Raw genomic sequence first — 26196 nt, forward strand, 5'->3', positions numbered from 1 at the left:
CAAGTCAAATTGAAAAAAAAAAAAATACAGGATGCTGCATGAAGAACCCAGAGATTCAGTTAAGTAGGGGTAGGTTGAGGATGGAGCATTAAACGGGTCCATGTTTGACCCTTCGGATAGTACATCCTTTCAGCCTAGGTTCACACCTAAGCAGATGTGGGCACCCACGCCCTGATGCTTGGTTTTCCCCTGCACACCTAAATCGCACCAAAGAGGTGCATGCAGCTTTTTTAAAAGCATTTTGCGCCCAAACTCATAGTACTTTGTTGCCACATGTTCCAGTGTGGCTTAATGCACGTATGATGTCAAGGTGCATTGGGGTGCCATTAAGAATAGTTGGCACTGTAGAGCATAGAATAATGAGACGCATTTCTGTGTGCTGCCAGATGCATGTGATTTTAAATGCTTTTCTCCCAGTGTACAGATGTGAATGGGGGCTTAGAGGTATATGCACTAAAAAGAGGGACGACTGAGGAGGAAAGAGGGATACAAAAATGGGGCAGACCCTCCAAATGAGAGCTATAGTGTCAGCTACACATTATGACCCTTCCTGTTTAGAGTCTGCCCTGCCACCCTGACGAAGCAGCAGAGGCGGCCGCTTTATTACGACATTTTTATGTTATTAATCTACGAGGGAAAGTCTTGTCGCGGCCATTTTGGTATGGGAATGCGACTGGCATTAGTGATAATGGTAGCGCTTTGCCGCCGCCGCCATCTTGGTAGTGGAAAGCCATGACAGTGATGCCCGGAAGGGATATGAGCAAGCTTCCTCTCAGTGCGGACCGCTAGAGAGAAGTATAACGGGGATGTGCCGGGGCTGAGGACAAGCATTGTGTTCGTTCGGGAGCGGCCACAGACAGAGGGAAACATGTCGGCCAGCGCCGTCTACGTGCTGGACCTGAAGGGGAAGGTGAGACCGCTGAGTGCGCTCTGTAGTATGCCCGGTATTGTAATGGTGGATGGCAGGCCCTCCGCTCCCAGGCATCCTAGGTGCCATATGGAGGGCGGGTATATGGAACAGACAACCTGTCACTGGTCTATGCACCCATAAAAGAATACTCTCTTCTGCCGGCTCTTATCTCTCTTTTTATGCTTCAGTATAACATCATGACTATTTTACACATTTCTACACAGCATCTTCATATATTGCTTAGCTTTTTTACAGCGTTGCTTAATGCCCATCTTCCGTGACATTGGGGACAGATCTTTCTTTCGACTTAATGGGGTCAAATCCACGATTCATTTTGACCGTCGTGACGAAAAAGCATTATCAGGTGGTAAAGAACGATCTTTTGCATTATTAGTAAATTCGGAAATCTACTAATATGGCCAGCTTAACTTTGTTATGTTAGCTCCCTAGACAAAACGAGCACTTAACCCTTGCAGTGCAGGGGTAGCCCCACTGCAAGGGTTAAGATTTGATTTGTCTGGAGTTCTTGAGTGAAGGGGAATAGAGACTGCAGTGGCCAGTCTAGCAGCCTGAAGGGAGCGCGGGTCAGGTAAGTAAATCTGCTGCTTTACTCCAGCCTCAGGACATAAACAAGTACTTAAAGTGACATTAAACCCTCAGATTTTTTAACATAAACAAATACTGTAATGTGTGCCTTACTGTAATCCATGGTTGTTTCCCTTCTCTTTGCTGCTCTTCCTTTTAAATCCTCATGTCTTCTCATGCTGGGGGAGAACTTCCCTTTTCAGCTCAGGGCCTCTTCCTGTAGTGCTGGCTCAGGTTACAAGCCTATACAAACGTATACACAGACACCGTGTATCCATTCCTGAGACAAGGCAGTCTGCTGCAAAACAGAAGTTCTGCAGAGCATGAGAACAGATACAGATTTAAAAGGAAGAGCAGCAAAGAGAAAGGGAAACAACCATGGATTACAGTAAGGCACACATTACAGTATTGGTTTATGTTAAAAAATCTGAGGGTTTAATGTCACTTTAACCATTGCAGTGCTCTGGTTGTCCCACTGCAAGGGTACTTTTTTGTTTGCTCTGAGTTAGGCTTTAAAGTAGTATTGAAGCCAAAAACCTTTTTTACTTGTTTTGGCAGAGTGGGAAAGAATTAGAACTTCTGTTGGGTTTTTACTGCTATCGGGGGATTTGTAAGGTTGTGTGATTAGACACTTTTTTTATATGCATTTAAAAAGCTTTTGTAAACCTATATCTATCTCTTCAATAGGGCCTTGGATTGGAGTAAAAAAAAAGACTGGTTCTAATTCTTCTTATCCAAAGATGTACACTTTAATGGTCATATACTTCCCTTATTTCCTTACTTTATCACATCCACAGCTGGAATCAGACTGGTTGGACAGAAAGTTTCCTGCAGCCCAGTATTTTTTACATAAATTCATGTTTATATACATGCAGTTTAACTGCCACAGGAAGGGGGTCTAAACACCTGGTCTTGAAGTGGTTAAAGCTGACCTTGTGCCAAAATGCAAAGCGCCCTTAAGGTAGGGCCACTTTGGTCACTGCACATGCATAACCTGTATAGCCCTTCTTTAATGCCAGTGTATGTTGCCAGCGTCAAAGACCCGGAAAAGGTGGCTCCATAGGACCCTGCAGGTCAATGGAGCCACCTGGAACCTGGGGTAGTAATCTTTGGATCCAGGAAAAAAGAAGACACAGCATACAAGTTACATACTGAGGTGTGCTGTTGTAGAGGCCTTGTTCACGTGGGCAGCCATGGGACCGTAAAAAACAGGAAGATGATTCGTGTTTTACTGTGTGTATCTGAAAAAAACAGTTTCAAGGGTACACAGCCCCCCTTTTCAAGGCGGCAAATGGTGACATTTCTGTGTCCTTTGTCAAAGTTTGGATTTGCACAATGTCACTGTTCAGTCAAGCACCCATTCCTACATGCAGGTTATAGAGGTTTGTGTGGTTTGGTGTATTGTGTGTTTTTATTGCTGTCTGAGGGTTAATTGAAGACATTTCCACTCCTATCCTTGCACATTAGGCCCAAAACCCTACCCTTCTCACAGCGGTTTACTACCACTTTAATGGAATGGTGGATCTCAGATTTAGCCCATTCAACATTTAGCTTTAACAACTTCAGCGTTCGTTTCTTTACCTGGGATCTCTAAATGAAGTAACATGCAAAAGCTGTTGGACTGCTAAAACATGAGATCCGTTGCATAAACACGTCGTTGACATGCCAGCAGCTTTCAGGAGTAGGTTGTACAGATGTAAGCTCCCCTGAGCTTTAAAAGTAAGAAAAGAAAGCTGTTTACACTTACCTTGTCTCTCCCCCAATGCTGCAATTTCCTTAATGAGCCTAACTGGCCTGTGCAGCAAAAGTTATACGCTTCTGACAACAGGCTAGATACTGCATTGTTTAATGACGGGACACTCTGCCAGGCTGGAAATGGTTAAGCCTTGCCTTGTTTAAGCCGCTATACACTTAATGAAATTCAGGGTATGTATGTATGTGAAAATCCTCCACTAGCTGTGAGAACCACGCTTCTTGTGATCATAGAGAGTCTGGCATGTTTGTAATCATGGGATTTCTATAGGGAATAAGGGGGCAAGTGGGTTCAAATCTGAATATTCTGAATATTCTTTATTGGACACCAGAGGCAGAGACTTTTAGGCCTTGTTCACACTAAGCGCGTTCCAAGAGCAGAGCAGTTACAGACCGGATCAAAACTGCGTCCAATGTATTCCAATGGTATTTTGGGCTCTAGTTCACACTGCAGCGTTCAGTTCCAGAGCATGTAAAAAAACTGCAGCAGTACCTGCTCTGGAACACATGCCAACGCATCAAAAACGCATGCAAACGCACGAGCGCACTGAAAGCCCATTTTTAACCAAAAACGGCCCTGAACGCATCAGAAACGTGTCAAACACGCGGCACCACCCACTGCACTTTGTGTGCAGAAACTCATGCAGATCTGCTCTGCATTTGGTGTGAACAAGACCTTAGTTGAAGGAAAGGGGGCCTTGGAACTGTTTGAAGTAAGGAGGGCACATTTTAAAAATGGTGCCAAGAGTTACACACTTGATCTCGTAGCATTGAATCAGTGACTGAGGAAGCATACCACCAGGAGACTGGGGCAGCTGGGTATGCCATATCTTAGCTAGAAGAATCATGCCTCTTTAACCACTTGAGTCCTCAGCCATTTTTCTCCCTTAATCCCCGATTCATTTTTTTCAGAGCGTGGGGGGAAAAAACTAAATTCCTTTTTTTTTTCTTTCCAATGCAACGTTTACCCCAAAATATAACTCTGCCAAAAAAATATCACATAAGTGTTTTTTTTTAATATTTTTTTTTTTTTAAATGTAAGATAGCAGAATGGTAAAGCTCAGAGTGATTATATAGCTTTTTTTTTTCTCCCCTTGGTTTAAAATTTTGAATAAAATTTCGCTCATTTCTGTGGGCAGTCTGCAAACACAGATGTAATCCAGACGTCATTGGTGGGACCTGGTGATTAACCCCTTCGTGACTGACGACGTACAGTGTGCGTCGCCAGCATCGGGGCTGTTTAAACAGACTCCCGGCGACTTTTGCCGCCGGGACTCTGTTTAAACTTGTAGAGCCGACTGTCGGCTTTACAACAGAAGCGATCCTGGCGACTTACCTGTCACCAGATCGCTTCTGTGTCCCGAAGAAGGGGACATTGTCATTGAATGAACCACCAGAGAAGGTGTTTCTTTAAAACTGCGGATTTTCTATGGTCACATGGAGAAAGTGCAACAGATTCCTCTATCTATATATACACACATGAAAATGATTAGAACAGTAAAAAAATTGTTAAAATGTTTTAAAAAAATCTAATTACAGGTGGTAGTAAAATTGTCAATAACCAATGACAATTGTATAAATATCTAGCCCTATTCACATAGTACATTATATGTCTAGTAATTATTGTAAAAAGTACACCTAACTAGTCATTTTCAGTGTATTCAGCTTCAGTCACAAGAACTTTTATATAGATGGAAAAGTAATTAGCCACATGTGGGAATGTTAATGCTGAAACATTACACACCAAGTGTATATTATTAAATATAGATTACCTAGAAATTACATTTCATCATATAGATTGACACAAAGGTGGATAACTAAAGGTTATCTAACTAGGCAGGAGATTATGAAAGTCACTCTAAAAAGGGAACAAGAACTATTAGGGATATTCTTTCAGAAATTGGCACAACTCGTATTGAGGCTGATGCCGATTCCTGCGTTAATAAACTTTACTATGCCTCCAATATTCCCCCTATTTGTAATATATTCTAGAGAGCAAAAAACAGTATAATGGTCCAGACCTTTTTATTATCTCCCCATAGGGTATGGTCCAGAGAGAAAGAAGGAAAAACGATATGGTGATAAAGAATGTACCGTAAACGCACACTTTACCACCTAGGGTATTTTCCTTTAAAGACATAAGAGCCATAGGGCCATGATAAATGGACTGGAAGAGTGCTCAACAATGTTTAGTGCCTATCATTTTCTGGATGATTAACATAAGAGGTGAAAAAATACACTGTTAGACGACTGCAGCTATTTCGAAAGCTTCATTGAGGCCATTAGGTACTAGATTGCTAAGTCTATAGATCCAACATATTTCTCTTTTGCACAGCTTCCTGTACCTGATCCCAGGATCCTTCATTACCAGAATGGCCTCAATCCCGAACACTGTCGGACCTTCTAAACTGGCATTATGATAGGTTTTAACGGACGGACGGCGGACTTGCATTTGCGGGTTGCCGTCTCCAGACGGCATTTTTTTTTTCTGCGCGCGCCCCCGGGCAGAAAAAGCCCGTTCAATGCAAAGAGCCGTTATCGGCTGTTTCACATACATACGATCGACGGCTCTATAGCCTACCGATCGCGTGTATGTGCTGGCTGCGTGACCCCCCTCCCCCCCTTGAGATCCGCCGCCCCCCTCACCTTCAATCCCGGGATCCGCTGCTCGGGAGGGCGTCAGGAGGAAGATGGGAGGGAGGTCAGCATCTTCCTCCTTGCTGACCTCCCTCCGTGCTGGGAATGCAGAAGTGATGTTTATTACATCACTTCCGCATTCACCTGTCAGTCATCTGGCTGCTATAGCCAGAGAGAAGAAGCTGATGAAGCAGATCTGTGCTTCATCAGCTTCTTTTGGGGTCCCCAGGTAACATTAAGGGTCTTAGAGATCCCTAATGACTCCATAAAGAGGACCTGTCAGTGTGCCTTTGCTATTATATAGGGGGATTGTTATTCCCCCTATGTAATAGCAATGACATTAAGTGTAAAAAAACATAAAAAGAGTAAAAAAAAATAAATGTCACATAAAAAAGTTTTTTAAAAAAACCCCAATTTTTTAAGTCCCACCCCCACCCCCACATTTACGCACATATAAACGTAAATACGCGTTTGCGGCGCCAGAATGCGAAAATGACAATTGCGCTACACGTTACATATCGTCGCGAACGTCGGAGTGAGAGCAATCATTTTAGGGCTATCTATCACTGATAACACTAAACTGATGAGTGGTAAAAGCTTTTAAAGCGTCGCCTATGACCAATTTTGGGTATTCGGGTTTTTGAGCCTTAAAATGCGCGATTTTAAGGCTTGACATGTTTGGTGTCTTTTTACCCGACGTGACCCCGTCTTTTTTATTTTACACAAAAAATTGGGTAATAAATGTTTTATCATTTAATATAGGGGAAACAGTTTTTTTTTACATTTTGATTAAATACAACCAAAAGAAAGCTCTCTGTCCCCAAAAAATGGTATAAAATGTATTTCAGTACAGCGCTGCATGACGGAATAAACGTCAAAGTACTGCAGCGCTGAACACTGAAAAATGGCCTGGATGGGAAGGGGGTTTAACAGTTTAACACCGCGGACATGAAGTGGTTAATTCTTTTTGTTTTTGTTTAAGGATGCGACCTTGAGAATTGTAGTCTTCCAAGCTGGAACATGTCCTCCTAAGTCTCCCAAATTTTCCCTTGGGGATATTCTTAATCCATTTGGGATGATGCCCGCTAGAGGCATGCACATAGGAGTTTCCATCAGTAGGCTTAAAGTATGTCTTAAAAGTGATCTTCCTGGTACCATCGTGTCCTAACTCCAAATCTGAATAGACTTAGGAGTTTTCATCTATAACATGTGTGAACTCAATTGAGTAGGGATTCTGACTGCAATGTCCACAAACTGCAGTAAACCTTCTTTGCTACATAGCTGATGTACCTGGCATAGAGGACCAGGTTTGCCCCAAATGGGTTATTGGACCAGATGTGACTGGATTCTCAAAAACCCATAAATAAGTTGGCATAGCTAGGGGCATACGCCTCCAGGACTTCTCTAGAGTCTCTCCCATCCTCTGGAACTCCTTACCCCAACCTGTCCGTCTATCTCCCACCTTGACTGCCTTTAGGAGTTCCCTAAAGACTCTTCTCTTCAGGGAAGCCTATCCCACCTCAACCTAACCACTGACCCATCACATTCTCACATAATTCATTCCCACAGCTACCTCATGTATCATTTCCCCCTCCTCTTTTAGATTGTAAGCCCTCAGGGGCAGGGCCCTCCTTACCATCTTGTCTTGAATTGTATTGTAACTGTAATGTCTTCCTTATATTGTAAAGTGCTGCGCAAATTGTTGGCGCTATATAAATACTATGTAATAATAATAATACCTGGCGCCCATGGCAGTGCCTTTGACCTGTATGTAGAAGTTGTCCATAAACGAAAAGTAATTGTGTAAGTATAAACTCCATTACTTCCATGATGAAGTTTACTTGCTGCGAATTGATCCAGATTTAGACAAATAATGTACAGCCATTAAGCCAAATTGATGCTCAATAGACATACACTGTATAACGAGGAGACATCCAGTGAGGCCCATATGTATGTGTCTTTCCACTCATAATTCATCAGGATTTTTAGCATATGGCTCGAATCCCGCACATAGGGTAGATCCCAGACTAGGGGTTGAAGGAAGTGATCAATGTAGCATGCAAAATTGTATGTTACACTACCTATTCCTGCTATGATGGGTCTCCCTGGAGGTTTATAGGTATTCTTATGGATTTTGGCATATGATAAAAGTGGGGTATTAAAGGAGAACTATGGGGTTAGGGCTTTTCCCCATAGTTCTCAAGGTAACGGGAGGACACAAACTAGCGTCTTCCCGTCACCCTAAGCTCAGTATACCGTGAGCTACAGCTCGCGGTATACTGAGACGCCGCAGCTGAAGCAATTATGTCTGGATCCGCCTCGCTGCGTGAGTGCCTCCTATCAAGAGGCAGAGCCAGTTGTAACCGCCCCTCCCCCGTTTGTTCCGCCAGTCAGCGCTGGAGGATCGGAGCGGGGAGAGGGGAATCCAGCCACTCCCCTGTCACGGCATAGAGCTGTGACAGGATCGAGAAGTGAGCGAACGCCGGTATGTGTTCGCTCACTTCCCGATCTACTGAGCCGACCTGTGACAGTTTCATTGTCACAGGTCGGCTAGAACTATGAGGTGAGTGAAAAGCACTCACCTCATAGTTCTCCTTTAAGCCTCCACTGAAGCAAGTGATGATGTATTCTGGGAGATCTCTCTGATACATTTAAAAACTAACGTCAAGGCAAAAAAAAAAAAAGACAATTAGCAGTACATCTCTGCTATACATGTACATTTCCCTTGAGTGAAAAGCACTCACCCCATAGTTCTCCTTTTTAAGGGGTGCTGAATCCTTTAGATATTTTTCAGTTTTAGAAATGACCCCATCACTGACTGTTCTATCCAGCATTACTAAAAGGAGTTTTTTTAATACTCTGCAGGGGGATCTCCTGTCATCTTCCTACATGTACTTTTATCCGACAGAAGCCTATAGGCTTCTTCCAAATAATTCAAAAAGTAAAGGTTTATACCAAGAGCGCCAAACCCAAATTTAGATGAACTCCACTGGTGGGTAGAAAAATAGACATGAATATATCAAGTGACTTTCAGAACAAACCTCAACTGTTTACAAAACTAGAGAACAAAGAATAAAGTGATCAAGAAGGATCAAATCTAAGAACAGTATTAATCAGGGTCGGAAGGTCAAATGTAGTATAAAAATATATAAATTTATTAGAGATTAATGAAATTCTGGGTCATTGAAAAACACACCAACTAGCCGCCACCACTTATTCTATTAAAAGGTCATTTCAACAACCAACACACTAATTCCAAAAAACATGTACACTTGGACGGGCTGATCAGCCACAAGGCCTTTATCCTCTTGCTTTTATAACGATATCTTGATTATCCTTAAAGGAGAATTATGACCTAATGCCAAATAAACATACTCCCTTACCTTTACTGTATTAGCAGAATTCCTGATTTCCAAAGTCTCAGCACATCCAAGATAATCTCATCCCAAAACACAGAAAGCGGCCACCTGCAGCCCTTCTTCAAGCTCCTTTCCTCTTAGGGGAGGTAACAGTTACTGGAGCCCGCTCTCAGCTTTTTAAAAAAGAAAATCTAAATCTGGTGTGGCCACGCTTTCTCAAACACATGGGAGTGGGAGGCGGAGTCTCAAGTGAGAAGACTGGTAGCGGCAAGTCATGGTAAAAAGCGATGACTCAGTCTCCCCGCTTTCTCCCATGGCTTTTTGCAGACAAGCATGCCGGCATCTGTACAGCCGCCGGATCGCTTGTATTATGCATGTGGGTGTGCAGTATATTATATCACTTCCGCATTCAGCTGTCTTTCTCCGGCTACAGAAGCTGGAGAGAATCTGGTGAAGCAGACCATTTGCTTCATCAGCTTCTTTGGGGGTCCCTAGTAGAGCTGCAGGTAACGATTATTTTCAAAATCGATTAGTTAGCCGATTATTAAGTACGATTAATCGGTTAATCGGATAAAAAATGGCTCCAGTGATGGGGCTACTAGTTTGTATTGAGATTGTAGTCCCATCACAGGAGCAAGCTTGGAGCGGTGGAAGTAAAAAAGAAAAAGTGTGGTGTGCAATATAGTGAAATGAAAAGTGTAAAATTATACAGCAATGAATGCAGAATGGCATCGGCTATAGAGGACTACAACAAATCCCAGCAATAGTACATTATAGCTGGCGGTATTCTGCATTGCGCTGTATAATGTACTATTGCTGGGTTTTGTAGTCCTCTATAGCTGGTGGTATTCTGCATTGCACTGTATAATGTACTATTGCTAGGTTTTGTAGTCCTCTATAGCTAGTGGTATTCGGCATTGTTCTATAATTCTATGGCCATCAGTCACTGTTGACGCTAAACTGATGAGTGGCAAAAGCTTTTAAAGCTTTTAATTTTGAGTATGTTTTTTTTTTTTTTTTTAGCGATTTCACGAGCGAACACAATTTTAAGGCTTGACATGTTTGGTGTCTATTTACCTGACGTGACCCTGTCTTTTATATTTTACCCAAAATTTGGGTGAGAATCAATGCTTTTTTAAACATAAAGTACAGAAAACAGTTGTGTTTTTTTTTTTACTCCAAATTTTCTGTATTTTTTTTCATTATATAGTAAAAAATAAATATCCAAAAAAAGCGCTATCTGTCCCCAAAAAATAGTATAAAATTAATTTCAGTACAGCGCTGTGTGACTAAATGAATAAATGTCAAAGTTCTGCAGCGCTGAATACTGAAAAATGGCCTGGCCAGGAAGAGGGTGTAAACACCTGGTCTTCAAGTGGTTAACCCCTTCATGACGGGAGACGTACACTGTACGTCCTGCCACAAAGTGCCTAAATGACTGTTATTTGCAGCTCTGTAATGCTGGTAACCGCCGATTCTCAGCGATTACCATTCATTAATTAATGCCTCAGTATAGAGGCATTCAATAATGAAATAGTTAGGCTTTTATAAAAAGCTTCTTTCTTTCATTAATGAAAGAATGAAGCCGTTACATACAAATACCGGATCGCTAAATAGTGATCCGGTATTTGACAGCTGAAGATAGCAGAGAGGCAGCAGAGTGAGTCACCTCTCTGCTATTTGTTTTGACAGCTCCATAGACTGGTCCGATGTTTATGATGTTTATGAAGCTATGTGATACATTTCAGGCACAATGTTATAATGTATCTCTGTGCCTCAAATGTATCATTTCTGGTTGTCTGGGCACAATCAGAAACCTTTAGGCTGGGTTCACACCTAGGCGTATCGAATATGGGCGTTTGTCGCGCGTTTCGCAGTAAAAAAAACCGCACGACAAACGCGCATTTCAGAGAGCTACTTGGCTGTATCCCAATGGAAACGCATGACAAGAAGCTCCTGTACTTCTTTGGGCGTAGGATGTTTTGTAGCGCGTTTATACGGCCTGTAATACGCCCAGGTGTGAACCATACCCATAGGAAATAATGGGATTTCTGTGTTTTTGAGCATTTTGCAGAGCGTAGGAACGCGCTACAAAACGCCTAGGTGTGAACCGGGCCTTAGTGAAATCTGATTCTGACATGCTGTCAGGATCAGTCTCTAAGGTTATTATTAGCTGTTCCTAAGTTTGGAGCAGCCTAATAATAACCAAAAATTATAGTGACTGCTTGATATAAACTGACAAAAAAAAATTAAGAAAATAAAAATTATATATAAATATATTTTTTGTACTATAATTATTATAAAACATTTCTAAAAAATAATAATAATCAAAAATTGTGAGTGTTTTCTACACATGTTTGATATAATTATATAGCCCTATCGGTCCTCTAAAAAACAATATAGAATATGTGTGGTTACATTTAGTAAAAAAGTATATTACTGCTGTGGAAGAATCACACAGCAAAAATGTAAAAAGTGTGTCAGTCATTTACCAACAGAAGCTGAAAACAAGCTGTCATGAAGGGGTTAATCCTGCTTACTCATAGGGCAAGCTATGGCTCATGAGGAAGGGGGCGTTCCCCCGGAAATGCGCCAGCCTAAGCATACAGTGGCCAGGGCCGACTGAGGTGACCAGCGGTTGTTTTTTACTTCTTGGGTCAGCGAGGAGAGGTTCTTGTGATTGCGATTTGTGATGCTCCTGCAGGCTACTACATATCCACACATTTATGACAGTGCTTTTTTTTAATCCATAATAAAGTCTCTTGTTTGCCCCTCTTTGATTTTGTATCATTTTGTTACTGGGGTCTGGTATTACCCAACTTTTATGGCCAAGCCCTGCCAGCTTCAATGAAATGTTCCTGAGTGGCTAAAAAAGGAAGTAGCAGGTTTCCTATAGTTTCTGTTCTTTAGGCAGGACCTATACTTGTAAAAAGTTTATAATTGAACACCGGTTCACTTTAACCAGACAACTCCACTGTAAGAGTTGCCATGTGCTAGTGGTCTCTGTGGGATAATGCTTTGAGTTTCTGCCGAAGAACTAAGGTTGCTATGAAGACTAAAATATCATCAACAAACAACATAAGATTATTACTACTATTGTGTTTGTAATACCTGGATTCTGGTGACTTTTTTTTAGTGCAGAAACTAAAGAATGCCTCACTTATACAACCTCACAATTGACAATAGTGATTGTTCTTTTTGTTGCAAAACAGTGAAAATCTAATTTTGCAGATTTGCTATACAGTAATTTTACACTATTTTCGTATAGGTCCTCATATGTCGGAATTATCGTGGAGATGTCGATATGTCTGAAGTTGAGCACTTCATGCCAATCCTAATGGAAAAGGAAGAGGAAGGGGCACTTTCACCAATACTTGCTCATGGAGGAGTCCGATTCATGTGGATTAAACACAATAATTTATATTGTATCCTTTCTTTTTATATGATTTTGTGAACCATTTTTGTGAGAGTTAAGCCTTTTCAGACACTCGATCCCTTTCAGGAATCGGATGTCTGACCGTGAGAGCTGAGCGGTATTTACTAGGGTTGCACAGATACCAAGTACAGTACTCGGTACAAGTACGAGTACATGTACCGATACTTTTGAGCTCCAAGACTAGACTAGAGAAAACAGTATTTCTAAAACAATATCGACTAATGATTTTAGGACAGTGGTGGAGCGCCAGAGCCAGGTCCCAGCTGCAACCGCTGCAACCCTGGTAGTTCTCATGAAAATGCCAAGTATTTGCACTGGTACTCGAAAAGTATCTGTGCATCCCTAGTATTTACAGCTCTTGCCATCACTGACAGCTGGTATTGATCGGGAAATCCCAATGTATACCAGCTTTTTTCCTCCTAAAGTTTCAGCAATAGAAACATTTAGCCACGTATTTCTTTTGCTGAAACAATGTTACAGGCTTCTGATGGTTGTTGGAACGATCAGAAAACCTTTAGTGAGATCTGATCCTGAAATGCTGCAGAAACAGTGTCACTAAGGTTATTATGCTAATTTGAAGCAGCCTGATAATAACAAAAAATTTAATAATTTATCAAGCAGTAATAGTGAGATTCATTAGCAATGACTTGATATAATGAAATTAATAAAATAATGTGTTTTTTTTAATTTGTAAAAAAAAAGAAATGTAACAAAAATGATATATTTAAATATATATTTATACTATCATTAATATAAATATTAATGCTTTACAATGAAAATCTGCAGCTGAGCTGCAGATTTGTTTTTCACCCTAAGGGGTAACTTTTTTAATTTAACCCCCTCATGACAGTGATGTTCAAAGTATGTTGCTGTCACTAAGTGTGACACTTAGTGACAGTGACATTGTATGCCAGGTGATCGCTTTTAGAGAAAAAAAGATTAAAATGTTAGGTTTTAGGCTGAGAAGTACAGAAAAAATATCTATCCTATCTGTCCTAAAAAGCAATATACATGTGTGGGTACATTTAGTAAGAAAGTATATTACTGCTGTGGAAGAATCACACAGCAAAAATGTCAAAAGTGCATCAGTCATTAAGGGCCTGTTCACATGATTTTCAGGTCCGGATCAGGTGCAGATCTGCAGACGTGGTGCTATGTGTTTTTGATCCAGTTAAAACAATTATTTTATTTTTTTGCTGGAGTGGGGCTGTCAGTATGTTAGCTGCAGTGCAGTGCGTTTTTGACACGTTTTGCGTTTCCGGACCGTTTCCTGACCGGACAAAATGTGACGTGCAGTAACCTGAACGGACTGCGCACGTGAGAACTGTAGCCCATAAAACACATTGGGATGCATTTTTAGTGCAGGAGCGTACGGATCAGGTCAGCACAGAAAACGGACGTCGTGTGAACAGGCCCTAAAGTACTGAAACTAAAACAAAAGCTCAGTCATGAAGGGGTTAAAACGCTAAGGAACTGAGTGCTGAGAAATTGAGTGCTATGTTACTGGGTCGAGTTTGGCAGAGTTTTACTTGTGTACGCCTTAGTGTGCTTTGATCCATCTGTCCAGCCCCAGTGCATCAGAAGGTGATCAGGCCCGGATTTCCCACAAGGCCACCGAGGCCCGTCCTCGGGGCGGCAGAAAACTTTGTATGGCCTTCAGATTAGCACAACACTGCGTAGAGAGCTTCATGGAATGCATTTCCATGACCGAGCAGCTGCATCCAAGCCTTATATCACCAAGTACAATGCAAAGCGTCGGATGCAGTGGTGTAAAGCACGCTGCCACTGGACTCTAGAGACGTGTTCTCTGGATTGACGAATCACGCTTCTCTGTCTGGCAATCCGATGGACGTGTCTGGGTTTGGCGGTTGCCTGGAGAACAGTACTTGCCTGACTGTATTGTGCCAAGTGTAAAGTATGGTGAGGGGTTGTTTTTCAGGGGTTGGGCTTGACCCCTTAGTTCCAGTGAAGGGAACTCTTAAGGCATCAGCATACCAAGACATTTTGAACAATTGCATGCTCCCAACTTTGTGGGAACAGTTTGGGGATGGCCCCTTTCTGTTCCAACATGGCTGCGCACCAGTGCACAATGCAAGGTCCATAAAGACATGGATGAGCGAGTTTGGGGTGGAGGAACTTGACTGGCCTGCACAGAGTCCTGATCTTAACCCGATAGAACACCTTTGGGATGAATTAGAGCGGAGACTGCGAGCCGGGCCTTCTCGTCCAACATCAGTACCTGAATTCACAAATGCGCTTCTGGAAGAATGGTCAAACATTTCCATACACACTCCTAAACCTTGTGGACAGCCTTCCCAGAAGAGTAGAAGCTGGTATAGCTGCAAAGGGTGGGGCAACTCATATTAAACCCTACAGGCTACGACTGGGATGTCATAAAGTTCATGTGCGTCTAAAGACAGGCGTCCCAATTCTTTTGGCAATATAGTGCATCTACCTCACAACCACTGCCTCAATAAAAAATGATCTCTTCGCCATCCCTGATGATCTCCGTAAAGGGCAACAAGATTTATGTTCGACCATTTCTGAGTGGCTTAGAGAAATCATTCAAGCTTATGATCTAAAGGATTAGGTTCCATCTTTTCCTTTCAAAGCAGATTCCACTAGATCTGTGAGTACTTCTTTTTAGCAAGGCTGTTACCTGGTCTTCTGTTTACATGTTGTCTTAAGTTTTACCAGGTGGATGAACTAGTCTCTTCTGATGCCAGCTTCAACTGTGAAGTCCTTGACGGCTCTTTGAACTGTAGGCAGTCCACAGTTAGTCTTTTGGGCTTGTTAGCATTTTGTTTGCAGTTTCGCCCACCCTTTAGTTGAACTAAAAACAAGCTTGGTCATGAAGGGGTTAAAGTAAACCTGTTCTGTCAATAAACAATATAAACTAAAATCTGTTATCGGATATTAGGCACTATAAGATGCAGTGTCATACCTGTAATGCCTTGGCGCCTCCCCATAGTGTAAAGGCAGCTGCCTAAAGTTCTTTGGTACATTTTGGCTTTCTAAAAGGTGGTATTGGCATAGACATGCCCTCCAACACTGCTTTGAGTGATGGTGTATTGGGTGTGATATATTCTTAACAGAAGTAGAAGGTTGAGACTTGCAGTACCAATATCGAGTATAAGCTTTATTATATAGTGTATATTCATGATATAGGTTTCATTTAAGATCTTTTCTAAGACAACTGGGAATATTGTATGCAGTTGTAACCATTCCACATAGTGACACAGAAGGTTTTCCACATCTGGAAATGGCGTAGTGGAAATGTTGTTCAGGCTTCTGGTCTCGGAATTAGTAAATCACTGTAGGGGCAATGGCCCCATCAGTAAACTGCAGGAACAGTGGCCCCATCTGTGTGATTGTGAAGATGTTATTTATAGCAAAATAGGGAATATTATATAAGAAAAAAAAACCTACAAAATTTAACGGAAGGTTAGGATAAAGTCAACAACAGTATAGAGCTGAAAATTGTGCAGTGAATTGGAAACTATGAGTAAATTTACCTTAACATTACTCTAGTGGTTGCTACATCCAAAAAGAATGCTTGCGTGTCACTGGTGTTCTCCTTCCTCTACAAAGTTGTCCAGGTGGGTATATCACTTATAGTGTAGAGATTATATGCTCATCATGCAGCTGCTGGATGCAACAACAGTGATTTGGGTCACATGTCAGACACTAGACATCATAAACGTTTTGTGTGTGTATACATGTATTTCTGAATGTTACAGTACAGGGCTTTTTCTGAGAGTTGTTTTCTGGATAATTCTATGTCTACCCCATTTATGGGTGTCCCTAGACCCCTGCCTTTGTGCGGCAAGATTCCTGGTCCAGACTCAGGGTGTCACACTGCAATTGCAACACTTTAAACGATGTGTGGTGAACATGCAACACTCTTCCCATTGCGGAATAGGTTCAGCTCTGCAGCCATGTGGCACTTCAAAACATTTGGTTGTGCATCAGCCCTACCCCAGGAGCTGGTTCCCCATCAGGCTGCCGCAGCCATTTTGAGGATATGCTCTTCCAAGTAACACACACAACCACCTGCTTCACACGTGTGCCCTGGGATTCAGCACAGGCCTTCAATGGGATATCCAGTCAGCTGCGCTCTTTCTGCTCTGCATTAATGTTTGTGAGTACCCCTCAGGCAATACCCGCGCCACAAAGGCACATGTCAGACACAAGGAAAATGGGACTAGGGGGCATGTCAGCACGCAATGTGCAGAGGGCCATGATGGAACTAACCAGGGCACTTTAGAATTTAGTCTACATTCCTGAGAGTCCTCCCTTCTCCCCTCCTAGTACACTCCATTCCTCCTTTTAGAGGAGGGGAACTAGAGAGAAATTTTTGGCTTTCATGGCAGAACTTATGGGGATAGTCTCTGCTCTGATAAATACCTTTTGGATGCAAAGGGTGTAAACACAATCAGTCGATGTCCTCCCCACTTCGTCACTTTTAAGCTTGCCTGTCCCAGAACCTTTGTTTCTGGATGAGGGGGGTAGGATGGCAAGGATAGGAAGTGCGAGTCAGAGGACTTCTTGTGGGAGGTTTTGGTGGATGCAGTGCACGCTTGTTCAAGTGCCTCCATCTACTAGCCTTAAGGTGACCAGTACGGGTTTCTGGGAAGGAAAATAAGAAACCCACTAAGGCCGTTTTGGTCCATCTTCTGGTACAGGATATTTTGTACAAGGACTAACTATGTCCAGGTACACATCACTCCTATAAGGTTTGCTCAAAATACCCTGTTGAGGAAGCTTACCAGAAAAAGTGGAAGGTTTCAGTGGTAGATCCAGCTATTTTTTTGCTTTAGGTTCCTCAATGTTATCGTTGAGGATGTTCTGGTCTAGGGACAAAAGATTTGGAGGGCTTTCTCAAGGCTTCCTTACTCTTGCAAGTGAGGCAATGCAACCGACTGGTCTCCATGGTCATTTGCTAGACCAGGGGTGGCAAACACAAGGCCCGCGGGCCGAATCCGGCCCGCCGGACCTTGTAATGTGGCCCGCACAGCCTGTCTGTCTAATGTCGACAGGCGAGCGAGCAAGAGGAGAAGGGGGACGGAGCGGCAGGGGGTGGAGACAGAGGGAGATGAGGGCGGAGATGAGAAGACGGGGGACTGAGCTGCATGAGACAGGGGGCGGAGACAGAGTGAGATCGAGGCTGCGATGAAGAGATGGGGACGGAGCTGCATGAGACAGGGGGCGGAGACAGAGTGAGATCGAGGCTGCGATGAAGAGACGGGGACGGAGCGGCATGAGACAGGGGGCGGAGACAGGGGGAGATGAGGCAAGACTGAGGAAAAAAGGCAGAGACCGCGATGGAGGAGGCGTCGCCAAGGGGCCAGTCAAGCGGCGAAGCTGAGACGATTGGGCGCCGAGGCAGCAGTGAAGGCTGTCTGTTGAGCTGGGGAAGAGTTATCCAGAGCTGGACTAGCTGGCTTCAAGGATTCAGTTGAACAGCGGCCCCGGACGTTGCACGGCACAAAGGGAAGTGGGCTTTAATTCTGGCTTGGGCCGAAAGACACGTTCCAGCCTTCTCTGCAGTTCACATTTTTGGAATAGACAATTGGCAGGCAGACCTTCCAAGCCCAGCCTGTTGTGAGCACCTGGATGTGGGCAATAGTCTCTTAAGCCAAAGGTGTTTTTGGAAATCCTGTCATCAGTGGAGAACGCCAGACATTGATCTCTTGGCATTCCGCTTCAACAACAAGGTAGACAGAACCAGCGATTCTCAAGTCTTTGGAAATGCTTATGACCCCATGGGCTCAGTTTCCTCCGATACAGATTCTTCTTCCTCCTGCTCTTCGCTGGATCGAGATGGAGGGTGTTCTAGTGATCCTGGTGCTGCCGAACTGGCCCAGAAGTACTTGGTACTTGGACATCTTCTGACTCCTGGGAGATTCTCCTTGGCATTTTCCTGACCGACCTGACCTGTTCTCTCAGAGGCTTGTATACCATGCTGCTTCTCTGATGCTAGCTTTGACCATTTGGCTAAGGGATCGGAGTCTGTCTGACTCTGGTATTCCTATGCTTTTGAAGGCTAGGAAGTTGATTTCTCAGAAAGTCTATCATTGCACTTGGAAGGCCTACTTTGCCTTGTGCAAGAAACAAAGGTTCCATCCTAGACTACACCCTGTAAACATCCTGTTATTGCTGTATCCTGGTATGGACCAGCACTTGGTCTTGGGTACTCCTCAAGGACCAAATTTCAGCCTTGCTTTTAGAGGCCTCTTGCTGGCCATTCTCTGGTGAAAAGGGGGCTGGCTCAGGTTGTGCTTCTCCCCTCCCATGTGTTCCCCTTAGTAGCCTGTGAAGCTTTGAGCTCTTAATCTGGTTTTGTCTACTTATTTCTTATGCACCTCACCTTCATGCAATGGGTGAATGGCTTTGCTAATTGTTTGTAGACTTCTTAGGATTGTGGAGAACAGGATATGGGGTGGTTTAATTAGTGTATGAAAAGACAACTGGGCAGGTCTGACACCATTCAGTCCAAATGCTGTCTGTTGCCAGCCTACAATAGGAAATTAGGAGCCGAGTGCATTTCTGGCACATTTAACAGGTATGTTTCTGCACTTACAAAGTCTTTATAGGGATAAAACATGGGGAAATATGCATGTATGGCAAAACTGCTCTGCATATGTGGTGGTGGTTGTGTGTGGGGGGTTGTTTAATTTTTTTACTAACACTTTGTGACTGCCTGAAACCAGCAAATTGCAGTACACTTTGCTTTCCTTTTTGCTGACCTACTTTTTGAATGCCCCAATAATGAGTGAAGTAAATTTTAGTAACAATGAAGAAAAATATATAAATTTGGATACCATGGACATGCGTGAATTAATGAGAGATTAATATAGTCTGGCATTACTGACCTCTTCTTTGAAAATGCTAGTTCCTTGGCTGTTACTTTTGATGCTTTGACTTCAGTGCTGTCTGAGTTGCTGACCTGAAGAAAGTATACAGAATAGTTCTGATTCTCTTCTTTCACCGATTTACAGCATGCTTGTTCAGTATAGTATTTTCAGAAGGAGGCCTTTAATGGTAGCCCCATACTTCCCACATGACAGAATTACTTTAAGAGCAGTGAGGGAGCAAAAGTGGATTTGGTAATATTGTAAAGCGCTGCACAAACTGTTGGCGCTATATAAATCCTGTATAATAATACGTGTGGTAATCCATGTGTGGCAGAGGTTTGGAATATTGGGTATGTTATAAAACACATTCTTGCTGTGCATGGTTACTACAAGGCTTTGGGTATTGCTGTCATCTCTAATACTTTTATGAAAATGACTTAAACATACATACCACATTTATGATGCACATATACAGTTGCACAGATTACAAATTTAGTTTCTCTGGTATACCTTTTTGTGTTTCAGGTATTTTCTGAATATTTCAAAGAATTAGAAGAAGAAAGTATACGTGATAATTTTGTCATTATATATGAGTTGTTAGATGAGTTAATGGATTTTGGCTATCCTCAAACCACAGACAGCAAAATATTACAAGAGTAAGTATTGAGGCTAAACGTTTTTAAATTTTAAACTTTAATTTTTGTTTTCTTTTAAAGGCTCAAACTACCCAAAACTGGTATTTAAGTTATGAGTGAATGCTGCTTGGCTGAATCTTTTGCTAACACATATTTCTTAGTGATTTCAGAGATGAGATCTCCCTACTGGAGTTCCTATCTCTAAATATCCTCAACTTCTAAGTCCTCCTACTGGAATAGGAGAGTCTCCGTCTTCCTGTTGTGTTGTGTAATGCTATTTCTTTCTCGTCCATTGAGGGACAAAGGAAGTCTTTAATCTTGGGGGTATACTACCACCTAGAAAAGGATCTGACACTGACGAGCAAAAACAAACTAGGCTAGCCCAGAATAACCCCTCTTAACTCGGACCACCCTACAACATCCCGGAAGCAATTTTTGTCACTACAAGGTACCACTGTACACCACGGCCAATCCCTAAACCGTCTCCTCCACCCCATTTTCATTTTCTCTCAATCCAGCCACAGCATTTATTTTCATTTGGTCGTAGCGCTTCTTTCTTTGTTAAATTTATTTTTTCCAGAATAACCTAATGTCCTATGAGGTCTTTTCTTCACCTCTGTTCTGTGAAAGACTAACCAATTTTTATCACCCCTTTTTTTTTTTTGCTCTTCAATCTATACTATTTTCTACATCACTGCTAGAGCTTGTCTCTTTGATTGCAGCTATCTAGCACAGCCACCCTCAGCCTGGCCTTTGAAATGTTGCGCCTGGAATTAATTGGGCTGGAGGTTGCGGGGATAGCGCAGAAGTGACCATCTGGCACTGGGTTCCACGTAGGGCACTTTCCAGAGCCAGGGAGCATTTTACAGGTCCAGAACTGCTTGCATTGCCTCTGTGCTTGCCCTATCTCTGAAAACTCACTTTGTGAGTAGGCCAGTTGGGTTGAGCACTTCATTTACTTGGGTCTCTGGGCTCTTTGTAAAATTCCCCATTTCCTTGTTTCCACCACGAAAGGGGTTAATGATATAGAACTGAACAGTAGCATAATTTGTTGGGTGGAGGATCTTGTATACACATTCTGTCTCATTATATAGCATTTAAGAAGCAACTCCCCACTGCTGCTCCTGCTTGCAAAGAGCCATGTGGATCTCCGATTCCTAATCCACCTGGTCACCTCTGCCTATCTGACCCTCATTTGCTACCAACAATCTGGGTTTCATGAGTATCTAGGCCTTACCTTGTACCCTGAGCCTTAACTTCCATTGGGCCCTAACATGTCTGATTCTAGACATTGGTGGAGGGCAGTTCTGCTGTTTTAGGTGCTCCCAGCTCTCACCCTATTAGGTGCTCCCAGCTCTCACCCTATTAACAGCCCCAGGCAGCTTGCAGTGTGCCTATATCTACTGCTTGCTGCTAGAGCATATCTAGTTATCTGAGACCTTATTATCCTCATATGGTGTAGCTGGTTCATCTGCCCTTTCGGCTGAGGTTTTTACTGCAGTCATGCAAGACTTTGTAGCGTAAATCACCCAGTTATTTGCTGACTCGGACCATGGAGACAACTAGCATGCTACTGGGCCTTTTCTTGCAGATTCTCTAATTTACCAGCAGCCCTGGCAGATTCTAATCCAGACTTTGACTTATGAGTTGCACTACTGGTATCACTTCCAAATTAAAGGAGAACGTTTGGACTATTGATGGGGCGCACACCACTGTGGGAGTCTCTTGCTTTTGCCACTCTTGTGTCCATTAAAGCTCCCAAGGCTTCAAACACTTTAATAATGCACCCGATTTTCCACCTCTCTCTTCTGAGACTTGAAATGCCCTGACGAGCTGTTTGCTACCTCAAGCACTTATAGGCCTTGCACCTGTTTTAGGAGGAGTTTGTACAAAAGTGGGCTGTCCTCACCATGGTCCTGCCTAACCAGGTGCTTGCTATTCCAGTAAAAGACATGCCGGTCTTTAAGAACTCCAGATCTGGAACGCACTGTGTTGCATTTTGCCGCGTTTTTGATGCGTTCAGTTATAGGTGGGGGACCTCTGCAAGACCTACAGATAGCCAGGAAAAGAGCAGCACAATGCTTGCAAATCAGAGCTGCTCAAATGATCATAGCCAGGGACAACCTGGGCAGCAATGCCTCTCCACTTGTCCATCTTCCTATTATTGTTCTTATATTGCCCATGCCTCGGATCATACAGCTCTGGGCAGGCTTCCACAAGTTGCACAAATAATTCAGTTTCCACTCCAGCCATCATGGTTCCTATCTTCACAAATCTCTCTCCACAGAAGCAGGAAGTCCAGGGGTGATGAGATCATCCAAACCAGCCCCAACATTTTTTTTTCCCCCATTGCATTCCGTTGCATTGTTTGACACGTTTCTGTGCGTTCCAGACCAGACAAAATGTGACACGCAGTATTTCTCTGGTCTGGTCTGGAACTGACTGCGATGGTGTGAACTGAGGCCAAGAAGAGCATAGGGAAACATTGGGATGCATTTTAGGTCCTGAAACTGTCTGGTCTGTAGGTGTCCTGGAGGGGGTGTGAATGGGCCCTAAAAAGATGGAAACCCTATCTAGAACTCTGTCCTCCATGACAGGCCCTGACTGTCAGCTCATTCTGGCTGCAACTTTGCCAAATCATAGCTGACTGGTCAAAATCCCTTAAAAAAGATATCATCATGTCTGCGGTTGCTCCCTTGGTTAAAGAATGCAAGGGGGAAAAGCTGAAAACTTTACCCATTCGAGTCCCTGGGTCTTTATTTTTTACCTAAAATCCCAAGTCCTAGAGCGATTTTTCATTTCCATTCATGTCTCGGTTCCGCATGTTATATCTTTTAGGTTTTCCAGTGTACCCTAATGTATTATACAACATGTTGTTTTTTTTTAGAACAGATGCGCCTTTAATTTGGTTGCACATTTGTATACATATATATTTTAATTTCCTTGGTTTTTAACCAGTTGACATCCGCGGTGTTAAACCCCCTTCCCATCCAGGCCATTTTTCAGTATTCAGATAGATATAGATATATATCTATAGATATAGATAGATAGATAGATAGATACACATACATACACACTGAGTGGCCAGATTATTATGACGACCTGACGGTTGAAGTTGCTAGAGGGCCAGACCATTATAAATAGAGAAGCAGGTTGTTTACCGCGACAGTAGAAGTGATTTTTTTCTGAAGATACGGGTAAACAACGCGATTTAACAGCCTTTGAACAGTGTATATATAACTGTATACGGTTTATCTTCATGCACCTTCCTTTTTTTTTTTTTTCCTCTTTTTTTTATTACACTTTTTTCTTCATGAGGGGTCTGGATCTGGTTAGTGGAGACCAGATCCAGACCCCATATGCACCAGCAGATCACTTTTAAATAGATCAGATGGATCTATCAGCCAGCAATAGATCACTACAGTAGTGTTTTATTGCTGGCAGGCTTTTTCAGCTGGAAACACCTGGATCCAGAGGTGTTCTGGGACCCTTGGTGACACTTCTAGCCTCCAGGTTCAACAACAAACTGGACGGGTTTGTCCCTCCAGGTACAGGGTTCCTTTAGTAGAAGCAGTGGATGCTCTGGTGGCTCCATGGGATCAGTATACCCCAGGGGTGTGGAATTCCTATCGCCCGACGCCCGGGACATGCAGTTTCGGGCGCCGGGCGAGTAGTACTTTCCTCTGACTGGCAGAGCCATAGGGGAACATGGAGCCAGCTTCCCGTGCAAGCAGGAAGCCGTGCGGCAAGTAATGACCCGCCTCCTGGTTTTCTGATTGGCCCGGGAAGCCGGCTCCTTGCTGATTGGCTGGAAAGCCGGCTTCCTGGCCAATCAGCATCGAGCCAGTTTCCCGGTCAATCAGGTCATTACTCGCCACTGATTGACCGGGAAGCAGGTTTCCCGGCCAATCGCAATCAAGCAGGCCAAACATGGAGCCGACTTCCATGGCAATCAGGAACCTGGGCGGGATGTCATTACCTGCTGCCCGGTTTCCTGATTACCAGGGAAGCCTGCTCTATGTCAGCGGAAGCACCGGTATTAGTATTCAGTGTCGGCGAGATCCGAAAGCAAAAAATCGGTACTCGTACTCGATACCGAAAAACCGGTATTGGTGCATCCTTAGTTTTGATTAAAACTATTTTTTGTATTGGGACAAGTAGATTGTCGTGAAGGACAAGTAGATTTGGCCCCCACTTTAGCCCTTGGACAAGTAGTTTTTTTTTAAATTTCCACTTCCTGTACCCTAATACGTGCCTACCCAATTCCGTCCCCCTTAAATTTCTTTTTTGTTTGCTTTGCATGGTTGAGACGGAGGGCTTTCTGATAATCCTCATTGCTCTGGACTGGCCCTGATGGCTGTCAGCTGCCAACCTGGTAAGAGTCCTGTTTCAAGGACCAGTTTGCCACCCTGCTCCACAGTCGCTGGCTTTAACTGCTTGGCTCTTGAAACCCAGGTTTCGAGAGACGGGGGCATCTCTGAATCTGTAATTCCTTTTGATGCTAAATGTTAGGAAAGCTTCATTCTGCAAGGTCTGTCTTCGGACATGGATGGCATACTTTACTTGGTATGAGCCTTGTGGCTTTCAACCTGGGAGTTTCTCTCTGTGACAAAGTCTCTCCTTCCTGCAGCATCCATGCCAAGTTTCTGTCCTTTTTCTATCTGGTTTTGGAGATCAGTGGCCTCTCACGCCTTCATTAGGACTTTTGTACAAGGAGCTCCCCTTATTGTTGCCCTGTGATCTGTATCTGGTTTTCTCAGAAACCAGCATTTAAACCCTTTAGAAACACTCTTCTCTCACCCACAGGATGGTGTTCCCTGTAGCCCTCACCTCTGCGAGGCAAGTGCCTGAACTGGTGGCCTTATTTTCTGTTTTTGCATAGGGACAAGGTGGTGTTTGAGGCCCTGCCTAAGGCAGTTTCTGCCTCTTGCCTTAACCAAGACATCATTCTTCTGTCTCTAGAAGGAACTGAGAGTCTAGCTCTTAGTCACTGCTTCTTTCAAGAAGGCTAAACCATTTTTCTTGTCCCAGATGGTCTTATAAGCCCTGGATTCTCATTCCACCATCTCTAGGTGCCCCAGGCCATCATCCAAGTTTATGGTCTCAAGGATCAAGTTCCACCCTTTCCTGTCGAGGTGCACTCTACTAGATCTGTGAGTGCTTCTTTGGGTTTTTAGCATAAAGTAACTTTCCTGATTTGCAAGGCTGCCACCTGGAATTCTTTTCACATGTCTCTAAGTTCACCCAGGTGGATGTTTCGACCTCATCTGAAGCCAACTTTCGGCTTAATATCCTTCAGGAGGATCTTTGAGCTCAGGTGGACTGCTTTTTGGTGTCCTAAACGTTAAAGAAGTCCTGTGTCTCTAAACATAAAAGCATGAAAAAAGGATTTCTTGTTCATTGAGGGTTATAAACCAAATTGTCACACAGGATTCAGTGACAATTTGGTTTATACTGATCCCTACAGTAGGATTTGGAAACTGGCAAAGGAAAAACCAGTGACCAGCCTGGTATAACCCCTCGCACTCCTGCCATACCTCAGTTTTCTAGCAAGATTTCTCTACTGAGAAAAACTTGACTTTTCTTACTAGCTATATTTTTCCTAAATTAATTTTTTTTTCTTTGTTTTTTTTTTCCAATTAAGATATTCCTACAAACTGCTTGAGCTAGTCTGTAATCAGCATTAGCTTTAGAGGCTGTACCTGAACCCCACTGAATTGGATGGTTTGGGGTTCTCACTGCAGTGCTTTCCGGACCTGAGTGTATAGCTGTGAAGCACTTTCGGGGATTACAGCTAAGGCACAGCCTTTGGTGTGACCCAGTGTCTGAAATCTCACTTTGAGTAGACTGTGTAGGCTGAGCACCAGAAGCTATCTCATGTGTAAGACTGTTGGGGAGCATTATTACCCCTTTCTGTTTCAGTTAATTTGGCATAAAAAAAGTTACACACTGGGGGATTGAGCGCTTATGTAATTCCTTAGGTGGCGTGTTGTGCAAACACGTCTCCCTTTTTCTTCCTGCCATT

At 43.2% G+C, this 26196-nt stretch overlaps 1 protein-coding gene across 1 annotated transcript in view; it reads left to right on the forward strand.

Annotated features, from left to right (window-relative positions):
• Positions 1-700: 700 nt before the first annotated feature.
• Positions 701-26196, forward strand: part of AP1M1 (adaptor related protein complex 1 mu 1 subunit) — a 47590-nt gene continuing 22094 nt past the window's right edge. The window contains exons 1-4 of the mRNA XM_018555675.1: positions 701-910; positions 12512-12668; positions 16211-16278; positions 20062-20192. Of these exons, the coding sequence (XP_018411177.1) occupies positions 869-910; positions 12512-12668; positions 16211-16278; positions 20062-20192 (398 nt within the window). The 5' untranslated portion in view covers positions 701-868. The remainder of the gene's footprint in view (positions 911-12511; positions 12669-16210; positions 16279-20061; positions 20193-26196) is intronic.

Source organism: Nanorana parkeri, unplaced genomic scaffold, assembly GCF_000935625.1.
Source record: "Nanorana parkeri isolate BGI_ZX_2015 unplaced genomic scaffold, ASM93562v1 scaffold207, whole genome shotgun sequence".
Taxonomy (NCBI): Eukaryota; Metazoa; Chordata; class Amphibia; order Anura; family Dicroglossidae; genus Nanorana; species Nanorana parkeri.